General features: G+C 58.2%; 1 protein-coding gene across 6 annotated transcripts in view; it reads right to left on the bottom strand.

The window, feature by feature from the left end:
• Window positions 1-10,435, bottom strand: part of SHANK3 (SH3 and multiple ankyrin repeat domains 3) — a 51,020-nt gene extending 40,585 nt beyond the window's left edge. For 5 of the 6 annotated variants that reach the window (XM_036867394.1, XM_036867395.1, XM_036867396.1 and 2 more), the window contains exons 1-9: window positions 10,157-10,435; window positions 9,646-9,849; window positions 8,784-8,855; window positions 6,582-6,690; window positions 6,355-6,506; window positions 6,094-6,261; window positions 5,875-5,991; window positions 5,414-5,491; window positions 4,400-4,466 (exon numbers count right to left, since the gene is read on the bottom strand). In XM_036867394.1, coding sequence (XP_036723289.1) covers window positions 4,400-4,466; window positions 5,414-5,491; window positions 5,875-5,991; window positions 6,094-6,261; window positions 6,355-6,506; window positions 6,582-6,690; window positions 8,784-8,855; window positions 9,646-9,849; window positions 10,157-10,435 — 1,246 coding nt within the window. Of the gene's footprint in view, window positions 1-4,399; window positions 4,467-5,413; window positions 5,492-5,874; window positions 5,992-6,093; window positions 6,262-6,354; window positions 6,507-6,581; window positions 6,691-7,786; window positions 7,875-8,783; window positions 8,856-9,645; window positions 9,850-10,156 lie in introns of those variants that run through there. The other variant, XM_036867399.1, reaches the window with a different exon arrangement.
• Between the last annotated feature and the right edge of the window lie 2,005 nt (window positions 10,436-12,440).

Raw genomic sequence — 12,440 nt, 5'->3', positions numbered from 1 at the left:
AACACTTTGAGAAAATAAAAACAAAAATACAACATACCAAAACTTATGGGATGTAGTAAAAGCAGTACTAAAAGGGAAATTTATAGCTGTAAGCACCTACATTAAAAAGGGATAAAGTTCTCAAATCAATAACCTATTTAAGGAACTAGAAAAAGAGAAGCAAACCAAACCCAAAGCTAGCAGAGGAAGGAAATAATAAAGCTTACACGAGATAAACAAAATAGAGAATAGAAATACAGAGAGAATCAATGACACCAAAAGTTGTTTCTTTGAAAATATCAACAAAATTGACAAACCTTTAGCTAGACTGACTAAGAAAAAAAAGAGAAGGGGGACACAAATAACTGAAATCAGAAATGAAAATTGGGGTATTACTACCAACCTTATACAAGTAAAAAGAAATATAAGAGAATACCATGAATAACTGTATGTCAACAAATTAGATAAACTAGATGGACAAATTCTAGAAAAACATAAATTACCAAAACTGACTCAAGAAGAAATAGAAAATCTAAACAGACCCATAAAAAGCAAGGAGATTGGATCAGTAATCACAAATCTCCCAACAAAGAAAAATCCAGCATGAAATGGCATCGCTAATGAATTCCACCAAACATTTAAAGAAGAATTAGCAAAATCCTTCTCAAGTTCTTCCAAAAAAATGGAAGAGGTAGGAACACTTCCTAACTTATTCTATGAGCAATTTAAAAATGAGCAAAGGGACTTCCCTGGTGGTTCAGTGGGTAAGACTCCGTGCTCCCAATGCAGGGGGCCCAGGTTCTATCCCTGGTGAGGGAACTAGGTCCCACATGCATGCCGCAACTAAGAAGCCCGCATGCCGCACCTAAAAGATCCCGCGTGCCGCAACTAAGACCAGGCAAAGCCAAAATAAATAAATAAATAAATATGTTTTTAAATAAATAAAATAAATAAATAAAAATGAGCAAAGAACCTGACATTTCTCCAAAAAAGATGTACAAACAGCCAATAAGCACATGAAAAGATGCATCAATACCCATTAGGGAAATGCAAATCAAAACCACAATGAGATACCACTTCACTTGGACTAGAATGGCTATAATAAAAAAATTTTTTAATAAAAAAAATTCTTTTAAAGATAATAACAAGTGTTGGTGAGGATTTGAAGAATTTGGAACCCTCATACATTGCTGGTGGGAATGTAAAATGGTGAAAAACAATTTGGTAGTTCCTCAAAAAATTAAATATAGAATTATCATATGACCCAGCAATTCCACTCCTAAGTGTACACCCAAAATAATTGAAAACAGGTATTCAAGCAAATACATTTCACACATCTTCGTAGCGGCAATATTCACAATAGACAAAGGGTGGAAACAACCCAAGTGTCCATCAAAGGATGAATGGATAAACAAAATGTCACATATACAAACAATGGAATATTATTCAGCCATAAAAAGGAATGAAGTAGTGATACATCCTACAATATGGATAAAGCTTGAAAACAAGGAAGCCAAATACTAAGGGTCATTCCACTTAAATGAAATATCCAGAATAGGTAAATCTATACAGACAGAAAGTATGTTAATAGTTGACAGGGGTTGAGGGAGAGGGGAATGTGGAATAGTTGCTTAATATATATGTTGTTTCCATTTGGGAGGATGAAAATGTTTTGGAATTCAATAGAGTTGGTTGTGAATGTACTAAATACCACTGAATTATTCAATTTAAAATAGTTAATTTTACCTTACGAGAATCTGATTTTAACTGAATTTAAATCCTCAATTTTAAAGCCTCGATTAAAAAACAACAACAACAGACGGTGGGCTGGATTTGGCCTGGGGGCATTGTTTGCCAAGCCCTATTCTAGACTCCTGTTATGCAAGGTGTGGGCCTTGGACCTCACCTCCAGCTTTTAGAAATGCAGAATCTCAGGCTCCACCCAGACCCTCTGAGTCAGAATCTACATTTAACTAGATCCCTGGGTGACTCAAATGTACATTGCAAAGTGAGAAGCACTTCCCTAGGGCACTCTTCAAAAGCACTCTGGGATAGCAAGTCAGTGAGAGCCGTGTACTTGAAAGTGTACACACAAGAGAGGGCGGGAGAGCCTGTGGACCCAGAGGTAGCCCAAGGCAACAGGTGAGGAAGCAGAGGTGGCTGGTCCCAGGTAGGACCCCTGCTTCCAGCTGGTCAGTCTAGAGGGGGAAGGTGAGGCTGCCAAGAGGCTTCCAGGTGACCTGTCCCCGGAAGGGTGACAGGTCTCAGCCTACCAGATCCCTCCAGGTGGGCTTCGTGCCTGAGGAAAAGGAAGGATGACTGGGCAAGGCCTCCCTGCTGCTCCTCCTCTGTGTGCAGGTCCCACCCGGGTCCCCAAGCTGGGGTGGGACATGACAACTGACTCATGGAGGGAGGGTGTGCAGAGGGAGTCGGGTAACAAGGATGGATCCCTGGATTGCTCAGGACTGAAGACAGGCTTTGCCATTAACCGTTCTGTGCCTCACTTTCCTCCTCTGTAAAAATGGACTAACAACAATCACTCATTGGGGGGTTGTTAAAAGAGTGAATTAAAATAACAGGGTTTATCATAAATACTCATGAACATCTGGCTGTGTCTTCTGAGTGTATGTGTGACACCTGAGCAGGTAAGGGTACATGGCCAGCAGAGCTGATGCCCACAATGGGACTAACTGATATGGACCTCCCAGCTCAGCGACAAATGCCTAACCCCAGCCAGGTGAGCTCACTCTGGATCAGGCAGACAGGAAGCTGAGATAATGGTGACCCCAGGAGCCCTAGCATGTCTGTCCAGAGAAGAGGGGCAGCTGAGGCCTGCCTGCCTCTCCGCCTGCACCGTGGCCTGGCCCCCACCCTCAAGGCCACCTGCCAGAGTCCAGACCCACGGTATCGAATCCCACATGAGGTCAGAGGGGGAAGGCGCTGCAAATAACCATATTTTACTGAAAGGAACTGAGGCACAGAGGTCCCAAGCAGCTTTCCCAAGGTGACCTCACAAGCAGAAGAGGGAACCCACATCCGCAAACCAGGCTTCTCCCAGGCTAACAACCACCTCCAAACACTCAGCAGCCCCTACCAGACCCTAACTGGAGCCCTTGCTCCCTCACCCCTAATTCACACCTCAAACTTCATCACGGTTCTCTCCCAAGCAGAACCTGGGCCCCAAGCCTACACCACTTCATTAGCTCAGTTATGAGCTCGACTCACACCTACTGATTCTGCAGCCTACCCACTCTCACGGTCCACTGACCCTGCTTGGGGAACAAGGGGCTCCTAACCAAGCCTCACTGTGGGGAGGACTGTTCAGGAGAGACTCTATATAGGAAGACTTCTTAAACATGAACTTGGCCTTAGTCTTAACCCCTGCCTGACCACAACCTCACATTAGAATCAACAAGGACTCAAAACCTGAGACCAGCTCTAGCCCTCTGCTGTCCACTGTCACTTTAAATTTTATAAAAATCGGGATATCGCAGTCCCAGCAGAAAGGGGAGCCTGGGAGTCTGTGTTCCAAAGAGAGCCGTGGGCAGAAAAGCCTTGTCCATCAAGGACAGGGGGAGCTGAGCAGGAAGTCCCTCTATGGCTAGCTGGCTGGAGGGGGCAGCCTGTGGCCAGAAAATATGCTTTCCAGGAAGAGAGGCCCACCCCCCAGCCACCCCACACAGGGAGGGGCGGCAGGATTTGGAGGACTGATATAGGAGTGGGTGCCCCCCGACCCAGGCCCGACGTGAGCCCGCCTGCCCTGAGGTTCAGACTACAGGGCACCCCCTGGTTCTCCCTCTGGGGCACGTCCGGGGCTCCCCCTGAAGCACTGGCTGCCGAAGGCTGAGCCCCTTTTGCCCCGAGACCGCTGCCACCCTTTCCCACGTGCATCCCCACCGTGTTCTGATTTCTTTACGCGTGCATACAACGGTCGAGGCTTGCTATGGGCCACGTGAACCGCTTTATGTGCCAGGATGAAGTGAAACACTGAGGGTCCACTGCCACATGTCCCCTGCTGGCCCTTCACACGACCTAACAGGAAAACAAACCTTGACCCTAACTTCAAACCTGCTTTCAACCTAAGTTGATCTCTAAACCCAGCACTGGCGCCAAGCCACAGCCCTAGCCATTATAACCATACCCTTGACCCTGACCTGACTCTAACCCCAATCCACAGCCCTCACCTAACCATGACCTTGACCCTGACCCTTTGTCCACCCTACACAGGCCCTTCCCTCAGCACATTCCCCATACCTGCAAGGGCCACTAATGGACCACCCCAGTTGTACTGGGAGAACTGGAGGAAAAGGCTCAGGGTATGGGGGCTTCCTTGTAACATCCCCACTGACCCTTGCACTGCTGGGCCCCGACGACCCCCACAAACCCACATTCAGCAGGGACCTGGGTGGGCAGAACTCACCAACATCCGAATCTTTGTGAGTCTTGATGACCTCCGCAAGCTCAAAGTTCCCTGCTATGATGGCCACCTGAGGGGGGGAGGGGCAGGAGGAAGGCTCAGCAGCACCAAACTCGCCTCCCCTCGGCCCTGGTGGCTCCTTCTCGACCCCTGTGTGGGGTCTTCCTCAGTTGGGGGCCCCAGGTTCGGACCCTGTCCCCTGCCTAAACTCACCACCCCAGTCTGCACGGGACTGAGGGGTCTCCTGGGACACGAGACTCTCGGAGCTAAAGCTGGGACACGCTGGCCACTCTGCCTGTTCCCTTAATGGCCCCTCCACACACCATCTTTTCTGTCTCAGACATGGCCCACCACTACCTTACTCCTGTCACCCTCTCTCCTCCGTGCCCTCACCCCTGCCTCTCATCATCCAGAAAGCCCTCCACTGCTGCCTCTGCCCCCTTGACTGGACGATCAGTGGCCAGACCTGTTCTTCCCACGTCTCCTATCAAGGCCCTTGCTCCCACTGAGAGTGCAGTCCCAGCTCCCTCCGTGTCCAAAGTCCCCAGGACGTGGTCCCCGACTCCCCCCACCAACTCCAGGCCACACAGAGACCCATCCATCTGGTCATCCTGGTGCTAAGAACCAAACCTGGCCAGAGAAAAGGCCCAGAAACATGACCTGAGTTCAGTCGGGATCTGGGACCACCCCTCTCGCCCCTGGTTTGGCCTCTGCACCCCACCTGTCTCTGGTAGGTCAGGCCCACACCTGCTCTCCCTTGGCCCCAGAGCCCTCTAACCCTCTTCTCTTCTCCCTGGAAGGGGGACCAAGGGAACCACCCTCAACGAACACCCCCACCACGAGCTGGGCACTGCACTGGCTCACCCCCTTCCTCCGCCCCACCCTGGGGCGATCCTGGGGTCAGAGCTCCCTTATTACTCTACAGGGCAAAAAAGCAAGGTCTAGAGAGACCAAGCCACATATAGACAGACAAACACGCCCTGGGGCAGCCTCGTGCTCCTGTAGGCACTGGTGTACCTGGAAGGCTGTCTGGCTGTTATAATTGCGGACATCCTTATTGGCTCCACGGAAAAGCAGGACGCGGGCACAGCTCTCCTGTGGGAGGGTCGGAGTAGGGGTTGCAACTGGGCGACAGCACATGCGCACACAGGAGTGCAGGGCACACACACCCACGCCTACATGTTCAGCGCACACATTTGTAGCACAGGGACAAGCAGGTCAGGTGTACATGTGCAGGTCCCACCTGGCCCAGAGGGCCCAGATGCACACAATTCACACCTGGTTGTGCAGAACACACACGTGTGACACGTGTGTGCAGGGAACTGATACACACACGTAGGCCTGCAAGGCCACAGCTCACTGCAGGAGGCAGAAGACACACTTGTGGCGCGACACACCGGGTCAGACGTGCACACACAGGTAGTCACTGTACAGCATCACCTGTGTGTACACACACGTGTGCACAGGCGCAGGCACACCTGGTTGTAGAGGGCGCAGATATGCAGGGCTGTGTTCCCCGAGGCGTTCTGGGCCCCCATGTTGGCTCCGTAGAACAGCAGGTGCTCCAGGTGCTGCACGTGCCCAAAGCGGCAGGCCTTGGGGAGGGAAGAGGTGCTGCTGGGCCCCTGGACGGAGCCCACGCCCCAAACCCCAGAGGCGGAGCCGGGGACGCCCCCACCTTCACGCTCCCCGCCCACCTGGTGGACCTCCTGCCAGCCGTTCTCGTCGCTGGTCCCCAGCTGAGCGTGGTCGTGCAGGAGCAGCTCACAGCAGAGCGCGTCCCCCCCGCCCAGGGCGCTGTGGTACAAGGGCGTCAGGCCGCGGCTGTCCTTGTAGTCGGGGGAAGCGCCCAGGTCCAGCAGGGTCTGAGAGCGAGAACCTCAGTGTTCACGCCAGGCCAGCCTCCTCCCGCTACCGGGCCGCGTGCCCCTCCAGGCCAGGGCTGTGCCCGCACTGACCGTCAAGGCCGCCGCATTCCGCTGGCGCGCGGCACAGTGCACGGCGGTGAGCCCGTCGCGGGTGCGGAAGTCCAGGTGAGCGCCGCCGTTCCTCAGCACCTTCAGCAGGTCCGTGGCATCGTCTAGCTGGGCCGCAAGGCTCAGAGGACACTCTGGGTTCAAGGGATAGAAGAAGGCTATAGTCCTGGCCATTCCAAGGCCATGCCCCTTCCTGCTCTGCTTCTCACCTCCTGAGTCAGGATCGTGGAAATTGGGGTCCAGCCCCTTGTCCAGCAGGCGTGCCACCTTTTCCGTGTTGTGCAGCTGGACGTATTCCATAAACTTCTTCAGGTTCGCCTGGAACACCCAGCCATCCTGATCAGCCCACAGCACGGCCACCATCATCTGACCATCACCCACCTTCCACCAGGGAGCCTCAGGTTACCTGTGGGGCATCTGCCACCCCACCCCGCCCTCAGTCTGACCTATCAGCCTACATCATGACCTTGTCACTCCTCTCGCGTCACCCTAAGCCCTGCACTCCCGCTGTGGCCCCGATCCCAGCTCAGCTGGACCCACGTGCTGCTCCAAGTCCTTCCCTGCATCCCAAGCCCAACACAGCTGTCAGCCTGAGCCCAGCCAGCCCCTCGACAAGGCCAGGCTGCCCTCACTCACGCCGCCTGAGTGAGTTCCCTACCCCAAGCTCAGCCCCTGCCCTGGCTTCTCTCCCTGGCCCAGGGGCCCCAACCTGTCCAGCCTGGAAGAGCCCGAGGCCACATGGGCAGGGGCCAGCCCAGGGCAGCCCACATCCCCATCACTCCCAAGGTAGCCTGTTCCTTATCCAGCCCGTTCTCTTCACAAGCTCGCCCCATGGCAGACTCCCAACTCCGGGGCCCTCCCCCATCACCAGGTGTCGCCTCCTGTCACGTGACCTTGACTGCCTTTCATTCATACCCCCAGTCGTGCGCTAATTTACTCAGCAAAGCCTCACTGAGCTCCTGCTGGTGCTACAATGCCACGTGCACAAGGCAAGGTGCCCTGGCCAGAGGCCCCAGGCCCTCTAGAAACAAAGTGCATCAGAAGTAAGACAGGGTGCCACAGGGACAGCTCCATAGGAGGCAGCATCCTCGGGGGGTCAGGCAATGAGACAGGAGGAACGATGCCCGTGGCTGAGAGGAAAGACCTCAGCTGCAGCCGGCAGGGAGGGAGGGGGGCGGTGTGATGGTGGGGGCCAGCTGGAGCCCAGGCAGGCAGAAACACGGGACTGTGGCAAGGAGTTGAAACTCATCCTAAAAACGAGTGGGACTCACTGAAGGTCAGGAGTCACTGGTGTCCTGTGGGTCACTGGGGACAGTTCTGGAGGAGGGGCAACTACAGGAGGAACCCAGGGTGATAGGTCACACCGGGGCCAGTGAGGGAGTCTCTGCCCAGCCACAGAGTCATGGCTACTGACCACCACATGCCCCGGGGTAGCAGAGAAGTCTGGCACGGAGGCTCCAGGATCACAGCGCGGTCACTGGGCCACAGGGGTGAATGTTCAGATCCCTCTCTTAGGCTCCAGAGACTGTCAATGAAGTATCCAGCAAGCAAATGTCCATTGGCCTAGGGGAGCCTGGGGTGGGAGCTCAGGGAGTCTGCCTGTGGGAAGGGCCGCGGCACCCACCCTGCCCCTCCTACATTCAGAGAAGACAGGGAGGTGCCCCCCAAAGAGCACTTGGGGTCAGACCCTCCTAGCAACAGTACCAACGAGTAAAGACTCCACAAGTATGCCTAGGGAGAGGGCCCCAGAGTCAGACAGATCTGGGTTCAGCCCCAGCATCACTGGATGCAGAGCTGTAAGTAAGTCACTTAACTTCCCTGGGACTCAGTATCTTCATCTGTGAAATGGGATAATAATAGTCCCTCACAGAAAAAATTAATGAGATGCCTAAAGTGCCCAGCACTGGATGACCACTAAGTGCTGGGCTCCCTGTTCTCCCCACCGCTACCCAGCTCCCCGCAACAACCACATCTGGTGCCTGCTCACTTCTCCCCCACAAAGACACCGTGCCCTACCGCACTCCACCCCTTAGCCAGGGGCCCACCAGAGGGGTCAGCCAGAGTCTGATCTGACTAGAACCCATCACCAGACCGACCACCCCAAAGCCATGGTGCCCGGAGTCTGCACCCAGTCCTCTAGCCGTCCCCAACGCCCACTCTGGGCCCCTGACAACAAGAGAAAGCAGACTGAGCCAAGGCTGGCAGGACTGACTGGTCAGCCCCAACCAAGATCGGGTGGGGGGGTTCTGGGAACAGGGGGAGGGCCTCAAGAAGGGAATTTTTAAACAACATTTTTGACGCCACAAAACCCAGTTAAGGCTGGGGTGGGTGAACACTGGTCATGGGGGGGGGCGGCCGGAGGGGGTGTAGAAGGTGACCTTGGAGTCCACTCCCCGTGGCTGCCTCCTTACCTTTGTGTGAAGCTTTGCAAACTGCTTATCGTCAATGAGGTTCTGGGCATAAACTCGCCGCTTGTATCGAAACTGCTCAGGTAAAGACAAGGCAGAAAAAGGCATCCACCTGGGCTGAGTGAGTGACAGTATGCACAGAACCGAGTCCTGCCCACTTCCGTGCGGCTAGGGCCCCACACTGCTCGCCGCCCCCGTCACACAAAGCCATGCACACTACCATGGACGCCACCAAGGCAGAGGTCAGGCGCGATGTAGGCCCAGTTGCCCGCCTGCAGTGCCCTTTCTGTCTCATTCCCATCCCCGGGATTCCCTGGAAACCTCAGGCCTCTTCCAAGACCAGGTTCCAGGCTGACCTTCCGAGACATCCCGTGTCTGGGAAGAATTGTCCCTACTTGCCTGGGCCACCACGGAGGCCAAGCCGGCTCTGAGCTCAGCCACCGTAATTCTTGCTTCAGTGCTCATTGCACTTGCCACCCCCACCTCCAAACCGTGGGTCTGGGTCCCCTTGCTCACAGGGCGCTCAACAGCCTTTACACCGTGGACGGGTGCGCAAACGAGGAAGCTTAGGTCGCCCTTCGGACAACTTCACGGGCGGGGAGGGGGAGACGCTGACACCGACGTGCACACAGACCACGGCTGGCTTACTCCACACAGCGCTCCGGGCACTCACTCCTGCTCACACCCCATCGCACGTGCCGCGGCTCACACCTCACGCGCCAGACACACAACTCAACCCCCCCGCCCGCCGCTTCCACACTAACTCCCCGCGTCCGTGCCCCTCGCTGCCGCGCCCTCAGCCGCTCCCGTCCCGGAGCTCGGAGCTCTCAGCCCGCCCCCTGCCGCGCCCCCGGCCGCCGCTCACCTCCAGGTAGGGCAGGGGCGTGTCCAGGTTGGGCGGGTATTCCTGCAGGAGCCGCTCCTCGTCCAGGAACTTGCCCGCGCGGCCCCGGGAGGGCGGCTGAAAGAGCCCGTAGTTGAGCGCGTCCTGGAGGCTGTGGTTGAGGGCGCAGAGCACGCGCTGCTTGGCTGCCCACACCGGCGCGGCCGGGTCCAGGCGCAGGCATTTCTGCGGCGGAGCGGGAGCGTGAGCGCGGATCGGCCCCGCGCGGCGCTGAGTACTGAGCCCCCGGGCCCCGCGCGCCCAGGCCGCGGACCCCGAGCCTCCGCGCCCCGCCGGCTAGGCCTCGCCCCGAGGGCGGTGCTTCCCCGGGCCCCGCCCCCGCCCTGGAGGTGGGGAGGGTCCCGGCGGAGGTGGCGGGGGAGGGGTGAGTAGCCGCGGGCCTGGGGTCTCCCGCGCCGGGCTCCGAGCGCGCGGGTGGGGGGCTGGGAGAGGAGGGCGGGGGTGCCGCCGGGATCCGGGCTGCGAGGCTCACCGTCTGCTGAAGGTCCGGGATGCCGACGCGCACGATCACGGCGCTGGCCCCGGGACCGTCCATCCCCGCGCCCCGGCCGTGGCCGCTCGCGGCCGGGAGCTGGGCGCCCCGGGGCTCCTCGCGGCGCCCCGGCCCCCCCTGCCCCCCCACCGGAGCCCCGTCGGCCGCGCTGCGCGGGAGGGGGCCGGGGGGGGCCGGGGCCGGCACGGGGGACAGCGGCGCCGAGGGCTCCGCAGGGGCGGCGGCGGCGGCGGCGGCGGCGGCGCAGCTCAGCTGCATCGGCCCCGGCTCCGCTCGGCGCCTGCCTTCCCCGGGGGCGGGGGCGGCGGGGGGAGGGGGCCTGAGCGGCGAGGGAAGCGGGGGTGGCAAGGGGGCTGCGCCGGAGGCGGGGGCCGGGAGGGCTCAGAGCCAGCCGAGGGCGAGGGGGACTTTGCGGGGTCCCGGGGTGAGGGGTGAGGGGTGGGGTTGGTGCGAAGGGCGAGGGCCGCGCAGCAGGGCGGGGGCCTAGGGGCTGCGCCGGGGGTGTGGGGAGTCCTAGGCCTCAGTGTGGGGAGAGTGGCTCAGCAGCGAGGGCCGCGCCGCCGTTCGGCTGCGGAAGAGCATCTGTGGCCCACAGGGGAAGATGCGGCGAGGAGGGGGTCTTGGACCTGGCGTGGGGGCCGCCTTGGGCACAGGGACCAGAGGCAGGGCAGGAAGGGGAGAGAAAAACAGGAAAATTAATTTCCGGGGGTGGCAGCTTCTCTACCACCCTACCGACCTCCCCTCCCCACCCCACTCAAGCCCCGGAGGAGATGACAGGGACCAACACTGCCTCAGTCCTGGGGTGGGACGGTGGGGACCTCGGAGCCCTGGAGGGGCCGGGGCTTCTCCCACAGCCAGAACCAATTAACCTTACAACTTAACCCTTAGGACCACGCCGAACAGTGTGCCACGCGGCTCCCGGCTCCCCCACCCCTGGCCGAGGCTGAGGAGTTCACTCCGGACTCTGAGGCCCGCCTCTTCTGCCCCCCTCCTCAGGTCCCCTAGTCCGCCTAGCTCCAACGCCTGTCACGCCCTCCCAGTCACCTTAGCGACGACAAGATGGGGGCGCGACCTGAGAGGAAGGGCTTAGGGGAGGGGGCGCCACTAGCCTCCACCTGCAACCGGGAAGTGAATTTTAGTTTCACGCGTTGTCGTGGCAACGCGGGAGGGGGTGATGAGTAGGCGGAGGAGAGGGGAGCGCAGTAAAGAAACTAGCTCAGGCGCCACCGCCCCACTGGAGCTGGCCAGGTCCCCCCAACACTCATCAGCCTCACAGAACTACCCCAGTGCTGGGAAACGCTGTGCCCCCAAGGTCCCTAAAAGCGAAAAGCGGCCGCTTAACGTCAAAATAGCCCTGATTTCCCGAGAAACAGCTTCTGACTCCCACAGAACTCCCCCAACATGCCTGACTCCTCCCCAGAAACAGGCCCTGACCCCCGCAGCCGCTCACCCTCGCACAAGACACCCTGGCCGACCTTCACAGAACACCCCAGCATGAGGACACCTTCCGGCCCCTGGCAGAAGACAGCCCAGCCTCACCTACCTTCTCCAAGAGCAGCCCTGGGTCCCCTGAGCCTCCCGGGAATAAACTTGAATGAACCTCCACCCCACACACACACACACAGAAAGCCTCCCTACCCCTCCCCATGACAACCTGGAAGCAGCCTTACCCCACACGGACCAGCGCTCGACACCCCCTCCAAGGACAGCCTCCTGCCCACAGAGCCCCGCAATACCCACCCCTCCTTCCCCCAGAACAGCCTCTGTTCACCCCAGAGCGCGGCCCTCTTCCCCAGGACCAGCCCTGACCCCTGAGGGAAACCGGGCTCTCTCCCTGCCCAGCCAGCCCCCCTTCAGAAAAAATCTCTGCCTCCCAGGGTTTCACTGACCCCGCAGAGCCGAGTCTCCAGCGCTGTCTGTGGTCTGGGCCCACTTTCTTCCCGAGCCTGGGCGGACCCTGCCTGCCTAGAAATGCGGCCCCAGGATGTCCAGGCTCTTCCCAAGGCCACTGGCCTGGCCTGAGTGGGGGAGCTGAGGGTCCCCAGGGGCTGGAGCAGGATGGGAGGGGTAGGGGAAGGGGGGAGCAGGAAGGGGCTGTCGGAAGCCCACTTATCTGCAGGAAGCACCTTGGGAAGCACGTGGCCCAGCCCTGGAGAGAGGAAACTAGTGCTTCCCGGCCCCCCTCCTGTCTCCACTGCCTTCCTGCCCCTGTTCTCCCCTCCCTGAGTCACCCAGAGCTGCCCCCACCCCCCCCCCCTCCGTG

Source organism: Balaenoptera musculus, chromosome 10, assembly GCF_009873245.2.
Source record: "Balaenoptera musculus isolate JJ_BM4_2016_0621 chromosome 10, mBalMus1.pri.v3, whole genome shotgun sequence".
Classification (NCBI taxonomy): Eukaryota; Metazoa; Chordata; class Mammalia; order Artiodactyla; family Balaenopteridae; genus Balaenoptera; species Balaenoptera musculus.
The sequence above is the reverse complement of the archived record's forward strand: the minus strand, read 5'-3'. Positions and strand labels throughout refer to the sequence as shown.